A 21,486-nucleotide genomic window follows, 5' to 3' on the forward strand; every position below is an offset into this window, starting at 1 on the left:
GAGCTACAGGCTTCCATGCCAAGACTGGTCAAAGTATGTGTGTGAGGAGCCTTCAGAAGAAAAAAAAAATAAAACCCTAAAGTTCCCCCTCCCACATGAGTTTATACTATGGCAGAGTCTTGTTCACTACTAGCTGAAAGGACAGGGCTAAAGTTAATAAAGGGAACCGGTGCCATTGGACAGTGACTTTCCCAGGCACTTTGGACTGACTTGTAGAGCATCCCCTTAACTAAGTTTTATAAACCAGAAGGAAGATAAAAACAAAACCCTCCAACATGCTGAATGCAGGAATGCTTGCTCTGTGCCTGTATGGGGATCACAGAAGTGGCCCTCCAACAGGCAGAGCTCAGACCAAGAGGGAATCCGTGAGAGCTGCATTTTCTGGATTAGAAAGCACAGAGGATGTGTATAGAGTGGATGCTCAACAATGAACAATGGGACACAGTTTTGACCAGCTCCGATGGACGATTCTAGAACAGATATCCCCCAATCCACGTGGAGGGGATTCCGATCAATTCTTAAACGTTCGGGAACAGTGGTGGATCTACACTCTGACGGCACAATCCCCATTTGGTCTTAATGATTCTGTTGAGTGGTCTTCGCTCATTTAGTGTCTCTGACACGTCATGTCAGCAGTTCTGACGTCACTATCTATCGTCTCCGCCCATCGTGGTAGGTACATAACCACCTGAGGTAAGATGGCGGATCCTGCTGCCCGAACACATTTGCAGCCTAGTAGCGGAACCGGTTGGCAGTATTGGGAACCGTAGGTATCAAGTAGCCATGGTTTGCGTCAAAGATATTCCTACTTGGTGTTCTTTAACTCTTTTTCATTACATTTCAGCAATGGCATTGAGCAGCCCCTGAAGAAGGTTCACAGAAACACGAGCCGTGTCGGGCCAGAGCCAGCGTTATACCCCAGCTGCAAACTGCGCTACGATAAGTGAAAAAAACCCTTACTGCTTTGTAAACTGATATAAGTTACGGTTACATACCCACTTCTTCTGTGAGACCAATGATTATAACATTAAGACGGTGCAAAAGCTATTAACATCACCGCATTCCTTTCTAATAGTGGCAGCAGGGCTTGTGTTTGAATAGCCCGCCACACTTATGAGGTCTCGTTAATTTACAATACTACTTTGGCAATGGCAAAGCATGTTGGCCTACATGATGTTATATAGAAATTGATATATAGATTACATCATAATTCAACAGTTTCTCTAAAATAAGTAAAAACAACAATGAACCTGGGCACGACCCTGTTGAAGTCAGTCAGAGCCAGCGCCTTTCATGGTCAAGTTCCTCCTAAGAAGCCAGGAGTTTTGGTGCCAGAGTTCAGTACCAATTGGAGGGGAAGCAGCTAGAGCATCACTGCATTGGGAGGAATCTGTGGAGCAGGAGAGAGCCCCAGAGGTCTGGAACCAGAGCCAGGCTGGATCATCTAAGCCTAGGAGGACAGCTCCAGGAAAAGATACCCATGGAGGCTGTTTTTTTTTCCTTTGCATCAAAGACTGATGATCAGGAGGTAGCAAGGAGCTCCTGCTGAGAGGGCAGTGAAGCTAGAAGATAGCACTGACTAGAGGCAGAGTAAACTGCATTTTGGACGAGAGGTAAAAGGAGAAGGGGAAACTGCTCTCAGCACTAATGGATCTCTGAGTTGTAGCCCGTTACAAGTGAGAGACAGATGTTTAACCCTGAATTTGGCTGGTCTTCACAAGACTAAAGTGTGGGGCATTGGATTGGAAAGTGCTATCTGAGAGAGGTGAAGTTTGTGCCCCATCAGTTTTCGGACTTAAATCAGCAAAGGACACAAAATGAATAATTCAGCCCAAAGATGGGCCGGGAAAATTTCCTCTATCCAATATTGTCAGGATTTGTCGGGAACCCATCGGCACTGAGGGGTGCAGTTTGACTTGGAAGCAGGCACTGTTTCCTCTAAGCTGTGCGCTCGTGCATGCACACATGGGTCATGAACCCTGCGCACCCAGCAATACATAGCACGCATAAGAAATCCCGACATTATCTGAATTACACTGGCTCATAGTGCACAGATTTGAACTTGGCTTATAAAAAGGTTGCACAAAAAAAAATGGTTTTTGCATGCAGTCTTTCAAACATTTGTGACAACATTGGATCCATATTCAGAGTTGGAGGGATCTCTTCAATGAAAGAAACTGTTGCGTATAGATTGTGATGTGTTATTAGGGGTGACCGCATCTTGCCTTTCCCCTTAGTTGTTTCTCATTTATTCTATTATTATTCAAAGAAAAACTCCTGTTGTGTTAGCCCAGGGGTAACACAAATTTATTTATTTATTTATTTAAATTTCTTATATACCGGCATTCACGATGGGAGTCGCATCATGCCGGTTTACAAATAACAAGGTGTGACAAAAGAATAAATACTTAATAACTTAAAACATTAACATGTGATAGAAGAATAAGGTAGCAGTTACAATAAAACAGGGATAAAATGCAACTTGGAATGTAGAGAAGGCAAAAGAGAGATTAACAATGAGATAACAAAAGAATAACCAAGGTAAATAAAACCTGCCAAATTAAAAAAGAAAGAACCTTATTGAGTTGTCAAAGGTTGTTGATTACCCTGACGGGATATACAAATATTGCATACAAATATTGCAGGATAACGCCCTCTCCTAGAACCCCCGATTCCACACATCAATTAAATGCTTAAGTGTGCAATTTTCCTCTTGTGATTTTAAACTCCATCTGATGCCCAAGATTCCCTGTCAGTCCAATATTACAGTAAACAGCACTAGTAATCACACTGCAGACAACTGTTGGTTTCCAACTTAATGTTTACTGATTAAGGATGGAAACTGATGAGAAGATTCTTTTGCAGGTTTTTGTTCACTACAGTCCCTTGTGCAGCTTTAGATTTTCAATAGATTTGTGACCTTATGCTTCCAGTCATTTTTTTTTCTAGGCGCAATATTCAGCCACTGAGTGGCTCGATTAGTTGAGCTGGATAAACTTATCCTATTGACCCAATTTAGATGTGTTTTGTATAAAGTCCCATTTCTCATACCTTTTAGTCCAGTAGCTCCACGCGTTCCTCACCTCCCCAGTTTTGTACCTGGATGGCACCTCCATAGCTCCTCTCCTCTGGTTATCTCGATGAGATGGCAGTGGATACTGAGCTTCTTCCAAATCCTCTTACTCCTTTCCCCTGGGACCGAATGAGAACTCATTCTTCCGCAAGGTCGCTGATGGTCTTCATAACAGTCCATTGGTTCTCTCTCGGTGAGAGACTCCATTTCCTCATGGTAAAGAAACGGAGTCCCTGGGTTCTAGAGTACTCGGACAAATTAAAAAAAAAAAGTTCTTAAGAAAAGAAAACCAAAATCAGAAAAAGGAAGGGTGGAACTATTTTCCTTCTCAAACCAAAGATTTCCAAAAGGCATTCAAAATTAGACAAAGATACCCTTTCTTCTTTACTTCACCCAGGTCTCATCCCCAGAGACCCAAAAGTCCTTCCCTATGGAAAATTACCAAAAGCAGGAGCAGCCAAAGGACATGCTGCCCTTAGCAGGGCTAACTGAAAAATCCACCAGCTGGCTGGAGACGGGGGTTTATATACTCAACGAGAGCTTACCATCTCAGCAAAACCCACAATAATGCTAGCTTTGTTACTCCTATAACGATGGGACATTCCTCTTAGTAGGAACCCACAGGGTTCTCCTCATACACATTGCTTTATGCTGTGCTTTGCTTTTAAGTTTCCTACATGCCTTTTTATGTAAGAGTGTAGTTTTCTGACTATGGTGGGGCCTGGGAAACGTGGGTGGGATCCAGGTTAGCAGAGAGTAGGGGCAGGGGGCACTCTCTGTCCTCAGTTGCTCATGAACTTGCAAACCATTGGGACTCTAATTTTTAGTGGAACCCAGCAGGTTTCATGTGTACCAGTCTCCCTCTCCCCTTAATGCTAGTTATGCTATGTAGGGTGGCAAGAAAGAAAGCCATTACTCAAAAAAGCCCATGTTTAATCCTGTTTGATGTATGCAGAGGAACACTCAAGGGATCTTGTAGCCATGTGGCAAAAGGTTTTGTGATCTGAGAAAACTAAAAGAGAACTTTGTGGCCTGAATGGCGCAGACCCAACCCTTCACCCAGTGAACGCCATCCCTTCTGTGAAGCATGGTGGTGGTAGCATCATGTGATGGGGATGTTTCTGATCTGCAGGGACTGTGATCTCTTGTCAGGATAGAAGGGACAATGAATGGAGAAAAGAACAGAAAGCTCTTTACCCTCTGCAAGAAAGCTGAAACTGGAATGGAAGTCCAGCATGACGATGACCTGAAGTGCACAGCTGGAGTGGCTGAGGAACAAAAAACGTAAATGTCTTGGAGTGGCCCAGTCAGAGCCCCGACCTCAATCCAATTGAAATTCTATGACATGACTTGAAGATTGCTGTTCAACCCTCCAAAAGAGCTTGCTAGAGCTTGAACAGTTGTGTAAGGGAAGAGTGTTTTAATACTGTCAGATCTAGGTGTGCAAAGTTGGAGGAGACCTATCCCAACAGGCTGACAGCTGTATTTTCTGCCAAAGGTGCTTCCGTCAAGGGGGTGTGCAGACTTATCCCGTTGCTGAATTTTTGTTTTTTTGGATACATATATTCTTTGATCCCCAGTAAAATACTGTATGTTTTGGTCCTGAAAGGTATGGAGTATGTTTTGCTGATGAGTGTGAAAAAAATCCTCATTTAAATTCATGCAGGACTGATGCAACAAAATGTAAAAAATGTACAAAGGGGTATAGACTTTCTGTAGCCACTGTATGGCAGCTACAGCATTGAATTCATTACAAATATGAGAGATCTTATCTGCAAAAAACTTAGCAATTTATAATTCTGAACAATCATCCATTCTAATCCGAGATTGGTACACCAAACCTCTGACTACCTGAAACAAATTCTTTGAACAATATTGTGCTGATGTCATGTTAATGGAGAAATAGCTTTTCTTCTCTGTCATCACCGCAGCATTACAAATTGCCATATGAACTCTACAAAGAGATCTATCGGCATCAGTTCTTGTTTCTGACCATCGTTTCTCTAATCAGCATCCTCGTTGTTTCATCTCCCATAGCTTCTCCGTGGGAATCTTAAAGACCTAAATATGTGTACAAGAAGTGTGTGTGTGTGTGTGGGGGGGGGGGGGGGTTTGAATATAATAGGGACATTCAAATACCTCAAAGGAATTCATGCATGAGAAACTAAGAGGAAAGGAAGCTCTAGACCAAGAGGTCATGATATGAGGCTCAAATGGCATAGAACGAGTAAGGCTAAAAAAATATTTCTTTGTTTAAAGGGTGGTAGATGCATGGAAGAGTAGTGGAACTCGGCAGGGCAGGGGATCAACACAGAGAGGATCCTTGACTGCAAGGGAGTGAAGGGGAAAGCAGGAGATCAACTATGATGGGTGTAATATGTTGCTCCTTTCTGAGTGCCACATTTGCACTGTTCATGAACAAATAGATGTGAACAGTTTCTTTGGCTATCTTGAGGACATCAGCAGAGTGAGGCAGGGTGCCTTCTCAATGGTGTCTCGATATTTTCCCTCATATTTACAGGTGTGAAAAAGAATGTGTTGGTACTATTGGGCTAGAAGTGCTATATTGTCTGTTATATTTATATTCTTTTATATACCGAAGTATAGCTGAGTGCCTTCACCCCGGTTTACAGTGAAACAACTTCATACAGAGAACGAGTTATAAAACTTCATACAGAGAACGAGTGTTAGGTTGAGGATAATTACAGATAATAAATATAACGTCTCGGCAAAAGGCAGAGTAGAACAAGTTATCAGTAGGCAATATATAACTTAAATAGAAAAGGCTTGTTACAGAAATCAAGAAGTGGGATAAACCAAGATTTATCATATCAGTCTGTGAATGATTGTCTAAACAACCATGTTTTTAGTTCTTTTTTGAAGGTTTTGGGATCTCTGATAGAGCTTAGGTATCCTGGGATAGAGTTCCATATTATACAGTATGGAGACAATCTTAATAGCATTTGACTTTGCCCAATCCATAGAAAACAGGCGTCTTATTCAGCCAGGAGTTTCCTGATTCTATAATCGTCTTCTCCCTTGTGATCTTTTATCTAGAATATTATCGCCTATCTCTTTGAGTCCTTGAATATTGACTGTGCCAAGTTTCCTTAAGATTCTTTGGTGAAATGTTGTTGTAGTAGTTAACTGACCCTTTGATTTGTGGGTTGTGACATCTAAATAATGGTATTAGCTTCATATTTCCACATAAAGGCATCATGAGGAATGTTATCTGATATTGTTTGCAGTGCTTCTCATCAATTAAAGTTCTCAGATGCTCCAGAGTCGGTGAGAAATTCTGTGTCTGTGTGGACTACCTGCAGTAGTCTGTTGGACTATCTATATTTCCCCACTGACAATAAATGCAAAGAGCTTTTCCAACTCATCCTCTGAACGTTCCTGGTTGGATTCTGCATCCGTTTCCATGCTGCAAACACTTCTGAATATGTATGTTTGAGCAAACTGTTTCTTGGGTTTGTTCGCAAAGTCAGATTTTGGAGTTTTAGGACTTTGTGAAAACTTCCTTGATGTTGTGTTCTGCAGACAGAAACGATCTGGGCTATGTTTCAGATTGTTTCTTTAGTTAGGTACGCTCCCTTGTGAAGAGATTCCTTTCCATGTTTGTGGCTGATTTTGCTCTTTTATAAACGTGGTTTTTGAAATTATTGCATAGCATTCTAGGAGAGTTGCAGTCTCAACAATATAAAATTACGAAGAAACAAGGGAAAAAATCAGCTTCCTTCTCTACTTCTGCCACTAGAGGTTATGCTGTAACACGTGCCCAGACATCTGAGAGGCTTTTGGGGCCCCTTCTGTAACAGCGCTGGAGAGAACCCAGGCCAGCAAAAAATTCAAGGACTCATTCAGCTCTTAGCCATCTTCTCTGGGGACCTTGCGCAACACCTGGCGTCCACCCCAAAAACTAGGACCCTATGAGAATAAGGCTTTCTGTCACAGACCCTAAAAACAAACTCTCCCAGTCAAATCAAGATCCATGGTAACCCTAAGTCAGAATCCAAGTAACAGGATATAGTCAGACAGATGTGGAGAGACAGTCAGACTCTAAGGAAGAGGTGCAGTAATTTAAAAAAAAAATGGGACAGAGTGAGAGGGACAGAGAATGCTGGGCATTTCTCTTTACTGCCTCATCCTTTTCAGGGAGACTCCCTTTGGCAGTCATCGGAGAAGTGGTGCAGTCAGCTTTTCTGTGCTGGAGCCCCTATGATGGAGGAAAATGAAGAGGAAGACAGGATGCAGCTTTTTGACCTGGACTGTTTCTTGTCTGATATCTCGGATACCCTCTTCACCATGACCCAGGGCATATGTGCTCCCCCTACAATCTCTGATTATGGTATGTCTCACTCTCAGCAGACTGATTGTGGCAGGAGAGAAAGAGAAGATGTATTCAAGTGGCATGGTGTGCACATTCATGCCAGAGTTAATGGGCATAGGCGCTTGCACATGTGAGAGAGGATGCACGCATGCAGGCGAGAGCGAGCGCAAACATATGCGTGTAGAAGAGAGTGGACGTGTGAATGAGTGTGTGCACGTCTAGGTAAGAATCAGCACATATGCTGTTGGGTCCATGTGTGAAAAATGGCAAGTGGACACATAGGGTGGGAAACGTGTATATGTACAGGAGAGAGGAGTGTACGCGTATGTGTGAGAGAGAGTGCGGACAGGATCCCCTGTTTATGGATAGGATTCTACTATTTATAAAGTTTTTGGTTAAGCGAACGTGGAATGCTGATGCTTCTGCTTTGGTATTTCCAGACTACACTGGGAATGCTGATATGATCCAGCCAGACCTGACACAGTTACAGCCAAACCTCGATGATTTTATGGACATACCAGGTAGGAACCCAGCTTATCCTGCAGTGGCAGGATCCAGGGCTCCCCAAGGGGACTGTGGAGTTCTTGGTTGCAGTCTTTTTCACCTTAGTCTGCTTCTCACAACCCTGCTCCCCTCTTCCCCACTGGAAGACGATGCCTCATAAAAAGTGCTTTAAATGCTTTCTGTGTCAGGAGGATGCTACTTGAGGAAGAGAGTGGCCCTGCGCAACATGGGGCAACTTCCAGCTGTTTCTAAGACAAACTGCCTCATACTGCACTGCGCATCCTCTTTCAGGTTAGAGCATTTGTGTAGACCACAAAGATGATATTGACAGTATTTCTATCTAGCCTTTCCCAAGTGGAGGAATAGCACCGAAGTTTTGGCAGTGGAAAATGCTATGTCCCTAGAAGCCCATTGACTAAAGATTTTCTCCCATTTTGTGTCTGTGTGAAAGTGCTTAGTAAATAGGGCCCTCAACATTGCTTTGAGGTCAAACGTGACAGATTGCTTTTCCTGATGTTTAATTTTCTTCAGTCTCAATGTCTTTGGTGCATCTAATGATTGATTTTATATCCTTTTTATATATTTTGTAAGGTGCACTGACTAGGGTAGCATGTAGAGCTTGAAGTATTAATACAAAGTAAAAACAGATCATTGCTTCAACAGCACCTGCCTCTCCAAACTCTTCTGAAGGAAAACTGAATGCTTAGTCCATCATTTAAACCTGAAATCCTCTCTCTCTCTCTCTCAGCTACCTTCCCTTTGCTGTAATGAGCCAGTGGCTGATACCGTATCTGACTTTTTGGGGTTTTATGACTTTACAGTTTTATTAGATTGTCTGACACCTTATCAGAAAAGATGTAAGAAAAGATTAACATTTTAGCCCTAAACCCCCTTCACCACATCCGCACCAAACTTCACACTTGCTGCTCATTAACCTTTGACCTTTCCTGCCTGGTTGCATGCACTGGCCAGCCTTGCAGAGTCTCTATTTATTGAAATATTAAGACATTTATTATCTGAAGCATGACACAGGCTCAAACTTACAAATTTAAATGAGCTTAAACAGTAAATGATAAACACCAAATTGGCCCATCCAGTCTGCCCAGTTGCAATTCATCCTCTTTTGGTAGATGTGCCTATAAAATTCCCATATGCAACCCAACACCAACTCCTCCCTTGGGTCCTTCCACCAGATTTCTGACCCTTCTTTTCATATCTGTCCCAAGCAGGACTTAAGTCCATCACAGTCATAGGTGTTGGCTTCCCTGTGTTATAATTGCCGACCCATATAGGTGATGTGATTATAATGCCAAAATGAAAACCCAATAAATCAAAAACACTGATCCATTGGCAAAAGGTCTTTGCGACCAACAAAAATAAAAAAAAATGCAAAAATCAATCTGGGAGGGAGGGCGAGAGAGATGCTAGTTTGAAGTTGTCAGTAAAACATAAGCGAGCACTATTCTCCATAGAAAATGAAGCTGTGGGGGACACGGGCTCAGAAGCACGCTGAGGAACTGGTGCTTTATCGAGAGAGTGATGGATGTCTGGAATAACCCTACTAGCAAAAATAGTCGCAATTCAAGAAGGCACAGAGTAAGCACCATATGATTCTTAGTTGTCAAGAAAAGTAAAAAGTTACCTTTTTGTAGGATTGTTTTCCATTAAATGTAAGTTTACCCTGACATCCACCACTCTCTCAAAATTCCTCTGAGCTTTGCATATCATCTCCATGCCAGCGCCAACCTGTCTCTGCAGCATATGCCACTGATGTGGCGACTACCGGAGTAATCATTCTAACATGCTGCCCCCTTTCACAGCAGAAACACCATGAGGGGTGGCACTCATAGCTAGCCTGCCCGATGCACCCTCCTCCTGTGTGTCCAGTCATCGTGAACAATGTCTTAGCCATTTTAGAAAGTTTTGAATATGGCTGAGAGTCTAATCCCTTTGCCATTATTTCATTTCTTCTATTTATAGTGTGTGTGTGTATGTGTGTGTATGTATGTGTGTATATATATATATATATATATATATATATATTTATATATATTATATATATATATGGTTTTTAAGCCTTGTTCTGGGTTTCCTGCTTAAGACAGTAAGAGAAGGAAGGCTGAGAGTTTACAAATAGTTGAAGTAAGGAAATAAAGACACCTTCTCTGCATGGAAAAAGAATCGTCCATCTTGTCCACAGTTTGATTCCTAATTTATACATGGGAGTAATTTATCTGTGATGTGTTCACTCTTCCCCCCTGAGGAAGCCATGCTTGGTGAAACGAAGGGCCTTTTGTCGAGGAACTAGGAACTCTGCTGTTTGCAAATTGTGTTTTCAACGAAAGGGCGTATTTAATCACTTCTTTTGAATTGCTACACATTGTGGACTTGAGATACTTTTCATTCAACAAAGGACTATAGCTGGAAGATACCATTCAGTGGGTTTAATGTGGTGTGAAGGACCATGATTTATCTTAATGTATACTGACATGTTGTAATAATAGTTTTTTGTATTTGTTTTTAATGCATATTTAAATACAATTTGAGAAAAAAAGTTAAAAACAAAAAATACTATTTTTTTAGATTGATGCATTAGTGTTCCAGAATTCTTTGACATAACTGTGTACTTTTTAAGAGTGATATTTTCACTGGAAAATTGTGGGTCACATGATTCTTGAGAGAGGCCTCCTTATTTGACTCTGGAAGTATCATGTGACTCCAGGTCAGAAGGAACGGATGAGTTTGCAGCGCTCATTTTATATTCTTAACCTTACAGATTCTTTTGAATCGGGGATTGGAAAACCAGACCATCTAACCTGTTGCTTCTGAATTAATCATGAGCGTACATCCTGTATGTAACTCCAAGTAGTTATAGTCTGTATGGGGTCCATATTCAAAGGTATTTAGCTGGATAACTTATGTAACTCGTAAGTGTTAGGATTTCGCCTGTTTCACAGCCTTATCCTATCTTCCTGACGCCTCCCCACTAGCAGAGGCCCTCAGTAAGCCTCTCCACCTACCTTGTTCCTTGTTTTATGGCCCGCAGGCCTTCTGCCTTGCTCTAGCCTTGTCTTATGGCCTGTGGGCCTTCTGCCTTGTTTTGTCTTGCGGTCTGCGGACCTTCTGCCTTAGTTCCCTGCCTTGCCTTTGAGGCCCTTGGGCCTGCCCTGCTTTTCTTTCTGTCTTGAGGCCTAGCTATCTTTTATCCTGCCTTGAGGCCTTCGGATCTACTCTGTCTATAGCCTTGCTGCCTTCGGACTTCATTGTTCCTTGTTCGCTGTTTACCTTGTTTGACTTGTCTGACTCCTGCCGCAGTCTGCCTTGTTTGGTTTTGTCATGTTTCAGAGTCTTGTCTTGTCCGTTACAGTTTCCTGCCCAGTTTTGCCTGTATTAGAGTTTGTCCTTGCTTTGTCTGATCTGTTTTTGTCTATTTCCAGGTCCAAGCCTTGTATCCAGTCTTGCCTTGTCCAGCCTGCCTTGTCTGCCCTGTCCAGCTTGCAAATGCCATCCTTGTCTGCTTGTCCTGCCTGCTTTGTCCAGCCTTGTCTGTGTGGACTCACCACTATGATGTATTGCCACCACAGAGACCTAATGGCCCAACCTGTGGGGGAGGGGGCTGGCTAGGTGGAAGACCAGCCCTTGTCTTATTCACAGCCCTGCCTTGCAGCCCCGTGCCGCTCCCCAGGCAGGTTCTCTGGACTCCGGAGCCCGTAACAGTAAGTTATCTGGCTAAATGGCAACTTCTGAATATTTTTGGCACTTCTCTGACTAAATTTTATCCAGATAACATAGGGCTGTTACAGGGCAGAGTTAAGTCAGACCATAACTACTTTATGGTCATGCCATAGAGGAATCCTAAAGTTAGTCATAGAATAGTCCCAAAGTTAGCCAGATAACTTTATCTGGCTATCTTTAAGATAGTAAGGTGTATTCGGTTGTAACAAGCTGCTACACCCTAGTCGACATCCTATACCTTAAAGCCCCAGGCCCCGGATAGTGTCATGTCCTCCGAAGGGTCCACTCATCCTGAATTGTGACATCAGTAGTGTGGATGTGCTGCTGAATTAGCGATTAATATATTTTAATAAAGAATATTCTGCCAAAGAAAGCCAGCTAAGTTTATCTAGCTACCTTTGCAAACCAGCCAGTGGCTGAATATTACTCCTTATTGTAGGGTGAACAGAACACAGTAAACAATTCATCAGAAAACTTTTCAGTTTAGACTTTTTTGCTTTGAATTTGTCTTGTTTCAGGTTTTTCCGTCTCCTTTCTTCTGTTGAATTTTAATGTGCTGCTGTAATTGTGGTTCTGCTCATTCCCTGCTTTTATACAGCAGTGTTACATTATTACAAGATGGTGATCCAGTCCTGGTTTTTAGGCATTCTTTACAGTTATGTATACTGTGGAATGAAACATGCATCTGGTCATGTCCATCTGTGCCATTTTTCAACTTACATGCATACATTTCCTATCAATGAAAAGTTACTTGTGTAGGTTAGGAACAAAATATATACTGATGACCTCCCCATCACCACCCTTCATCTAATGCCTCCAATAAGGTCCACCATGGCCTGACTTCACTCCCCCACCAACAATGCTCCTGCCACCATAGCAATGGCAAAGAATTGTCTGCTCAGTACCATAGAGGCTTCTGGTCAAGGCTCTCGACTGATAGCAGTTTCTCTCTGCCACCGGTACCATCTTCACACCATGACCTGTCAAGAACGATTCTGGGCTTTCACTGCTGTTGCCACCGCTGCGGCCTAAAATCCACTGCTGATGTGGTCTGCATGTGGAAAAGTCACTATTTATTTATTTTATTTAACAAATTTTAATATACCAACATTCATAGAGCACATCATGCCGGTTTACAATTAACTAAAAGAGAGGAAAATTACATTGAACGGGGGGGAGGGGGGGGGGGGAAGAAGGGAGCAGGCAAGAGAAGGGGGAGAAGAGGTGGGCTTGGGAGTAAGTTAAGACTGAGGGAGCGATAAAGGAATGAAAGTAAGAAGAGAGAGTGGAGAGTAACCATAATAACTTACTGCAATAACACATCATGGGACACTTAGTGGCAAGACCTGGAATATATGTGTACTGGCTTCCAGCGGAAGCCATTGTTTGTAGTCCTTACCTAAAACTGGTCACTGCAATGGCTGGACTGGACAGGGATGTAGAGGATTGAAAATGGTGAAAAACCCAGAGATGTTCAGTACCTCCAATACAGGCAAATTCTGAATGAACTGCATACTAAAGGAACAGGAGGATGTGAGCAGCCCTTGCAGATTTAGATGGTCTTCTCACTTTGACTCTTCCAGTAGGGCATGGGTTTTCATCTAGTTTACTGAACTGATGATTTTAGACTTCTTCAGCATCCTTCTTCCAAGATGGATTGGAAACCAATACTTTTATTTATTTTATAGAGGATCTGTTTCAAAAGAGTGTTATAAAAAGGATTTCCTACAGTGGAGCCTGAGGACTCTAACACACAAGAGACGGGAATAACTGTGGGGATGTTACTTTACATTGTTGTCCTATGTTTGTTACACAGAGGGACCTTTGTGAGTTTTAAATGGAGGATGGATTATTGTGAGGGGAAGAGCTAGGATTTTCATGAATTGCAGGGTTTCACATCATCGATTGGCTCAAGTGAGTTGTCTCCTCATTAGTGAGCAGTAAGAAGCAGAACCTTTTGGTATGGCCTGCCATTATATACCTGCTCGTATTACAATAATACCTGTCTTTTTATAGCCCTGGACTCCCTGTTTGGATGCACATGCACAGAACTATTTTACTATGTTAGAATTATTCAAAGAAATGCAGAATATAATGGCAAATAAAGATTGCAAGGCACATCTATTCTGTCTATTTCACCTTTCTACGGGGGCCACCACAAAAATACTAGTGTACCCAGGAAAAGCCATAACTTGCAGGAAAAAAAAAGTGGTAATGTCTCTGAATAAATCATTGGTGACACCACATCTGGAGTACTATATCCAGTTCTGAAGGTTAGCCCTCTAAAGTGACCATGAACAAGAGACTCAAAAGGGGGAGATTCAGGAGTAACTTTTAAAAAGGAGATAGAGCAGCTTTTAAATTAGAGCAAGGGGGAAAGCTGACAGTCACTCAGCAGTGCATGGTTCACAGGAATGCATCTTTGAAGGATACTAATGAAACAGAGTAGGGCATCCCAACTGAGCAAAAGTAGTCCATGTGCCTATAAGTAAAGAATCACCTGAGCTAAAGATTTCCAAATTATCTCTATCAGTTGAAAAGCAATTTGTTAATACAAACAAAAAACACACTGAAATGTCTGTATGCCAATGTCAGAAGTCTAAGAAGTAAGATGGGAGAGTTAGAATGATGAAATAGACATAATTGGCATCTCAGAGACCTGGTGGAAGGAGGATAACCACTGGGATGGTGCTATATCAGGGTACAAATTATAAGCAAACCAATTTGGCAGTGCAGTAATAGTGGGAGATTTCAATTACTCCAACATTGACTGGGTAAATGTAACATCAGGACTTGCTAGAGACATAAAGTTCCTGGATGTAATAAATGATTGCTTCATAGAGCAATTGGTTCAGAAACCAATGAGAGAGGGGGCTATTTTAGATTTAATTCTTAGTGGAACGCAGTATTTGGTGAGAGGTAACAGTGGTGGGGCCACTTGGCAATAGTGATCATAATATGTTCAAATTTGAACTAATGTCTGGAAGGGGAACAATATGTAAATCTACAGCTCTAACACTAAATTTTCAAAAGGGAAACTTTGATAAAATGAGGAAAATAGTTAGAAAAAAATAAAAAGTGCAACTGCAAAAGTTAAGTGTTCAACAGGCGTGGACATTGTTAAAAAATACCATCCTAGAAGCACAGACCAGATTAAGAAAGGTGGAAGGAAAGCAAAACGATTACCAGCATGGTTAAAAGGTGAGGTGAAAGAGGCTATTTTAGCCAAAAGATCTTCATTAAAAAATTGGAAGAAGGAACAGAAGAAAATAGGATAAAGGTTAGCATTGGAAAGTTAAATGTAAGACACCGATAAGACAGGCTAAGAGAAAAATTTAAAAGAAATTGTCCATAGAGGCAAAAACGTTTAAAAATATATTCAAAGCAGAAAGCCTGCAAGGGAGTTGGTTGGACCGTTGGATGATCAAGGGGTTAAGGGGCACTTAGAGAAGATAAGGCCATCGTGGAAAGATTCAACTATTTCTTTGCTTCAGTGTTTACTGAAGAGGATGTTGGAGAGAGATCCATTCCGGAGAGGTTTCATGGGTGATGATTCAGATCAAATGAACCAAATCACGGTGAACCTAGAAGATGTGGTAGGCCTGATTGACAAACTGAAGAGTAGTAAGTCAGGTATACACCCCAGGGTTCTGAAAGAACTAAAAAATGAAATTTCAGAGCTGAGTAAAAATTTGTAACCTTTAATTAAAATCATCCAATGTACCTGAAGACTGGAAAAAGGTAAACAGTAGAGCGCCTTAGGGATCTGTACTTGGACTGGTTCTTTTTAATATATTTATAAATGATCTGGAAAGGGGTATGACGAGTGAAGTGATCCAATTTGCAGATGACACAAAAATTATGCAGAGTAGTTAAATCTCAAGTAGATTGTGATGAATTGCAGGAGGACCTTGTGAGACTGGAAGAATGGGTTTCCAAATGGCAGATGAAATTTAACGTGGACAAGTGCAAATTGATGCATATAGGGAAAAATAACCCTTGCTGTAGTTACACAATGTTAGGTTCTATCTTAGGAGTTACCATGCAGGAAAGAGATCTAGGTGTCATAGTGGCTAATACATTGAAATCATTGGCTTTGTGTGCTGTGGCTATCAAAAATGCAAACAATGTTAGGAATTATTAGGAAGGGAATGGAAAATAAAACGGAGGATGTCATAATACCTCTGTATCGCTCCCTGGTGAGACCACACCTTGAATACCGTGTGCAATTCTGGTCACCGTATCTCAAAAAGGATATAGCTGCACTGGAGAAAGTGCAGAGAAGGGCAACCAAAATGATAAGGGGCATGGAATGGCTGCCCTATGAGGAAAGGCTAAAGAAGTTAGGGCTATTCAATTTGGAGAAGAGACGACTGAGGGGGGATATGATGGAGGTCTACAAAATCATGAAAGGAATTGTACAAGTTAATGTAAATCGGTTATTTACTCTCTTAGATGATAGAAGGATCAGGGGGCACTCCATGAAGTTAGCAAGTAGCTCATTTAAAACAAATCTAAGACAAATCTTTTTCACTCAGCGCATAGTTAAGCTCTGGAATCCATTGCCAGAGGATGTGGTTACAGCAGTTAGTGTAATTGGGTTTAAAAAAGGTTTGGATAAGTTCCTAGAGGAAAAATTTATAAACTGCTGTTACAGTAATTAATAAGCAGTAGTAGCTTGTGATCTAGCTAATGTTTTTGGGTACTTGGATTGGCCACTGTTGGGAACAGGATACTGGGCGTGATGGATCCTTGGTCTGACCCAGTATGGCATTTCTTATGTTCTTATGTTATGTTCAAGCTGTGTGCTTACTGTTGCATGGACTACTTGTGATTAGGTAGTTCTTCTCCATGAGAGGCCAAAAAGGTTCCTAGGCTGCATAGCTTAAGAGGCTGCCCTTTACCTGGATTTGTAAGAGCATGGTTAGTTCTGAGTCTAGCAGGAATCCAAAACAACCTGTATTTGTAGTGGGAGTTCATAGGATCCAAATAGTATTTTCTGATCAGGGACTTGTCTATATATGTTTTGTATCCATAGAATCTCAGTTTTGTTGGGATTTAGGTGGATTTATTGTCACCTCTATTACACTGCAACCCTTCCCAGCCATCACACAATAATGACAACTCATGGCCAGAAAGGGCCCAGTCTGTGGCCCCTGGGTAAGGACTGTCACTGCACTGACTGAGCTAGATAGGGTGAACAGAGTTAAAAATAAGAAAAATGCCCCGGGTGGTTGCTACTGAAAGCCCATGGCACTGCAGCTCCTTTAGAAGCCAGTTCTGGTTGGGCTGCTCTGTGAGCAGCTGGGAAGCAGACCCGGACATCACTCTGTCATGATGATACATGCTGGTTGGTTTACCACACATGAGTTGAGCTTCGAAGGGCATTCTAGTTTGAACATTTTGGCTGCAAGAGCATTGCTACAATGTCTAGGTTGTTGGGTATGTGTGCAATTTTCAATGCCATTTCCATGGGTAAAGCCATGTTTTACCCACAGAAATCAGCTTTTTGAAAACTGCCCACGCTCACTATGGGTGAAATTGCATGCAGCGTTCAACAGTGCTGGTAATTTTACCCTGCATTATTTGGAGGTGTTCCAAAACACACACAGTTTTGGCTGGAAAAATTACTCACATGTAGTTTTTGCTTTGATTATCGAAGCAAACCCCAAGGTAAAGGTTACGGGCAGAGTTTGCACCAGTGTGGACAGTTCTATGATTGCTGGGGGGAACTGAAAAAAGGAGGTCCAAGGCTGGCACTGGTGATGGCCCCTAGTGGCAGTGAGTGGGAAAGACTACGGGAAACCCAGGAGCCGGACGTGAGTAGGTGGCCAAAGAAAACCCCCCTCATTAATATTCTGCTGTCTCGGGTTTTTTTTTTATTTCATTCCTTGTTCCTCCAAACAGTATTGTATCATATTCCAATTATTTTATTTTTAAAAACTATGTACCGGACCAATATGGCACTTATGTAAATTAATGTCTCAGCATCCTTATTTTTATGTGCCTGTTGTAAACCGTTGTGATGGAAGCTACTTAACGACGGTATAGAAAAGACTTAAATATATAAATAAATAGAAACAAGCATTTGAAACTTTTGAAAAGCCCTTCTTAGTCACTTTCACCACCATGGATATCACCTACACCATGCATAGTTTGCAAACCACTCAAAAGAAGCCAAACAGGAGGATTATTTTGTGTCCTTAAACTGTTCCCTGTCTCTTAGTGTACAAGGAACATCGCATGCCTTCTGCTGCCGTTGCCTTTGATCGTAACCCAGGTCGAAGACTGTAGAACTCAGAAAAGACAGTGACACTGGGTGCTGGCTTTGTTAGGCTGTCAACCTAATGAGAAAAAAGGGGGTTTGGGAGAAGACTGAGAAATCTCCTAGAATCAGTCAGTGGGGAAGCTAGGAAAGGCATGAGAGAGTTTAGAAGAGGTGGAAGGAGGGAAAACAGGAAGTTGAAAGAGAGACGAAATCAAAGGGAATGGTGAGGAACGATCTTTACAGGGGCAGGACTGGGAAACTGAGGAGGTGTAGGGATGATATGGTGGGGTAGGGGAAAAATTGGGATATTTAGGAGGGGTTAAAGTTGGTTTGAGGGTAGGGAATAAGGCTGGGGTTAAAGGCAAAAAGTAGACTAGGATATTGAGAATTTGGGTAGGGCTAGGATAGTGAGAGAGGTGGATCAGGTTGGAACTGAATATTTCAGTATGGATTGATGTACTAGGGCAGGGGTAGGAGTGGGTGATTTAGGTGGTACAGGGCTGGTATTTGAGATCTAGTGCCGCATTGGGAGATTTAAGAGGTGTAAGGTTCTCATAAGACTACAACCTTGGGAATTGGGAAAAAAGGAGGATTGCTGGGCATTGGCAAAGTATGGTGTAAGGTTTCCATGATGCCATTGTTGTAACCCTGAAGGCCAACCCAATTCAACCCAAATGTTGCTCACTAGTGGAACTCTGTATATCCACCACCTGCTTGCTAGGCCTGTCACAGCTTCACCAGTGTCTTGCAAAAGTCTTCACATTTGTACATTTTTCACATTCTGCTGTCTAAAAAATGCAAATCAAAATGCATTAAAGTAGGAGTTTTTGCACTGATTTACACAACATACTCTACACTTTCATTGTGAAAGAACAATTATATTCCTAAAATAATTATGATAAAACAATTCTTGATTGCATAAGTCTTCTTACTCTTTGTCACAGCAAACCCAAATTAGCTTCAAAAAATTGCCTTTACAAGGCCCATACTAAATTGAATAGGGCCCATCTCTATCCAATCACAGAGCTGAACTGGATGAAGAATCAAACTATTTCTGTTGTATAAAATGAATTTGAAGTGAAGATCAAAACAAACCTAAGAAGGAGCTATTGAAAGAACTCTGGGATAATGCTATTCAAAGGTACAGATTAGGGGAAGGTTTAAGAACATTTTAATGTGTTTGAGTATCTCTTGGGGCACTCTTAGGTTCCTCATTGTAAAGTGGAAACACTGCCACAATCAGGTCGACCATCCAAAGTCTGTAGTTGTGGATTAGGGGAACTGCTGTGGAAAGATTACTAAGACTATTTTACAAGAATTACAGACTGGGGAAAATGTTGATTGTTCAACAGTTTCAAGAGTACTCCTCAAATCATGGCCTATATGGGAGAGTGGCAAGAAGGGAAGACGTGACTGAAAAGAAATGAAATGATATGCCACATAGCATTTGCAAAGAAACATTTACGGGATACTGCACCCATGTTGGAGAAGGGTCTGTGGTCTGATAAGACCAAATTAGAACTTAGCCTTAAGACTTAAGTGATATGTGCGGCATAAAACACACAGCACACCACCCTGCTAACGCCATCCTTACAGTAAAGTTTGGTGGTGGCAGCATTATGCTGGGGGAATGATTTGCAGCAGTGGTGTGCATAGTTGGCCATGTGGGGGTATATTTTATATTATGTCATAGAACACGCTACACACAATCTGGTAAAGCAAAACTTAGTTTTCTAAATTAAGTTAAATATATGGATAGTAAATCATCAAAGTAATATCAACATTGAATACAGTATCACTCTGAAAAAGAATGACTCATTCCTTGTTCCTTTCAGCTCATCCAACTAAAATAAGCAAATGCTATGCCTTCTATATCCTTCTGCATGTTAAGTGCTTCAATTGGCACTTTACCCAGGAAGGTATTTCAGTACCAATCTTTTGATCTCCCATTTGGTAAAAGACACCAAATGTTTAACTTATCAGCTCTTTGATATTGTTTCTAGTCTTAGCCTTTCATCTTCCCAGAGATACCAAATGTTCCTTGGGACCATCCCAGCTCTTTATCAGCTCATTTATGCCAGAATGGCTCAGGAATGAAGGGAACAACTGGTGATGCCTTTATACAATCTTTGTACTCAAAGCACATGCAAAGTATTGATTCATACTCATCAGTCATTAGAGCCTGTCCTGATCCATAGCTGTCTGTTTGCGGTACAAAGTCTTCCAGGGATTTAGTTAACTGTCTAAAATTATCTTCCCACAAGTGGGGACAAGGAGGCTTGTGAAGATGATGGGAAAGATGGATTGAGAAAAGTAGAGGCAGGTTCTTGAGGAGAACCTGTTCTGTGTGCTCTTGACCTCTCACTGGGGAGAAGATTTACCTTTCAGCAGGGAAGTGACCTAACATAAAGCAAAAGCAGCAGTAGAGTGGCTCAACAAGAAGAAAGTAAATGCTCTCGAGTGGCCCAGGAAAATCTCAGACTTATATCCATCCGAAAATCTGTGGCAGGACTTAAAGACTGCCACAGATGATCGCTAGCCAACTTGAAACAGGTGGAGGAGTTCTGCCAAGAATAGGCACAAATGGCTCCATCCCACTGGGCAAAAATTGGTAGACCCATATCCTAAATGACTCCTGTCTGGTACTGCTTCAAAAGGGGTGTGAATGTGTTAGAGATCTGCTAGGGAGTTAGCAATCTGTTATATCTGTTGTTAGTTAGACTGTGGAGTTAGCAATTTGATGCTTGATGGGAGGAGCAGTCAGATAGGAGGAGCAATCTGTAGAGAAGGCTCTGTGTAGCGGGCTCCTGGAGAGGGAGGAGTCAGCAATCTTGTAGTGTCTCAGATATCGTCTTGCTAAGGAGTAGCAATCTGTAATGAATCTGATATAGTTGTGGGTGGATCCCTGGGCCGATGGCAGATGACTACGCCCCCGGGAGGATAACCAGAGAGGGACCACCGGCTAGGCTTGAGTATGGAGACACACACATTAGTTCTTTTATTAAACAGGTAATTAGAAACCACCAGAGGTGGCAGTAGTGAGCTGATATGCCCGGCAGGGCTGTAGTCCCTCAGGTACTGGAACAACGATCCCAGGATGGCTGAGCTGTTGAGAAACTGTAGAAAGTGAGTAGGCAGAGTAGGCAGAGTTCATGAACAGAACTAGATGACAAAACTCACGTAAGGTCTCGAGTAAGCTCAGGAGCTGGAAAGGATTAGGCCCTCGAAGAGTGAGTACCTGGTTCCAGGGAAAGCTCTGAGAGAGTGATGGTAACTCACATTTGTTTGTAGCAGTGATAGCTTCCAGGCAGTAGAGAATCTTCAGAGTGTTCAGGAACTTGGGCCCTTGAGGAGTGAGTACTGGTTCCTATCTGTAATCTGAAAATAAAGAAAAGAGCGAGGTCCCCGAGGAGCGGGTACATCTGGTAAGTCCGAGGAGGCAGAGTAGTTTGGGAAGCATAGCTGAAGCAATCCCCTTGCTAACTCAGTTTGTTAGCATTTTCAAAGACCTTTAAATATTGGAAGCAGATGATGTCATCTCAGGGGGACGCCCCTGAGGTTCGCGCCCTTGCT

The 21,486-nt window shown here is 42.1% G+C and overlaps 1 protein-coding gene across 1 annotated transcript in view; it reads left to right on the plus strand.

The window, feature by feature from the left end:
- MLXIPL (MLX interacting protein like) overlaps positions 1 to 21,486 on the plus strand; it is a 314,897-nt gene that overhangs the window by 108,932 nt on the left and 184,479 nt on the right. The window contains exons 6-7 of the mRNA XM_029613542.1: positions 7,232 to 7,424; positions 7,847 to 7,927. Coding sequence (XP_029469402.1) covers positions 7,232 to 7,424; positions 7,847 to 7,927 — 274 coding nt within the window. The remainder of the gene's footprint in view (positions 1 to 7,231; positions 7,425 to 7,846; positions 7,928 to 21,486) is intronic.

The sequence above is a fragment of the Rhinatrema bivittatum genome, chromosome 8 (genome assembly GCF_901001135.1).
Source record: "Rhinatrema bivittatum chromosome 8, aRhiBiv1.1, whole genome shotgun sequence".
In the NCBI taxonomy this organism is placed as follows: domain Eukaryota; kingdom Metazoa; phylum Chordata; class Amphibia; order Gymnophiona; family Rhinatrematidae; genus Rhinatrema; species Rhinatrema bivittatum.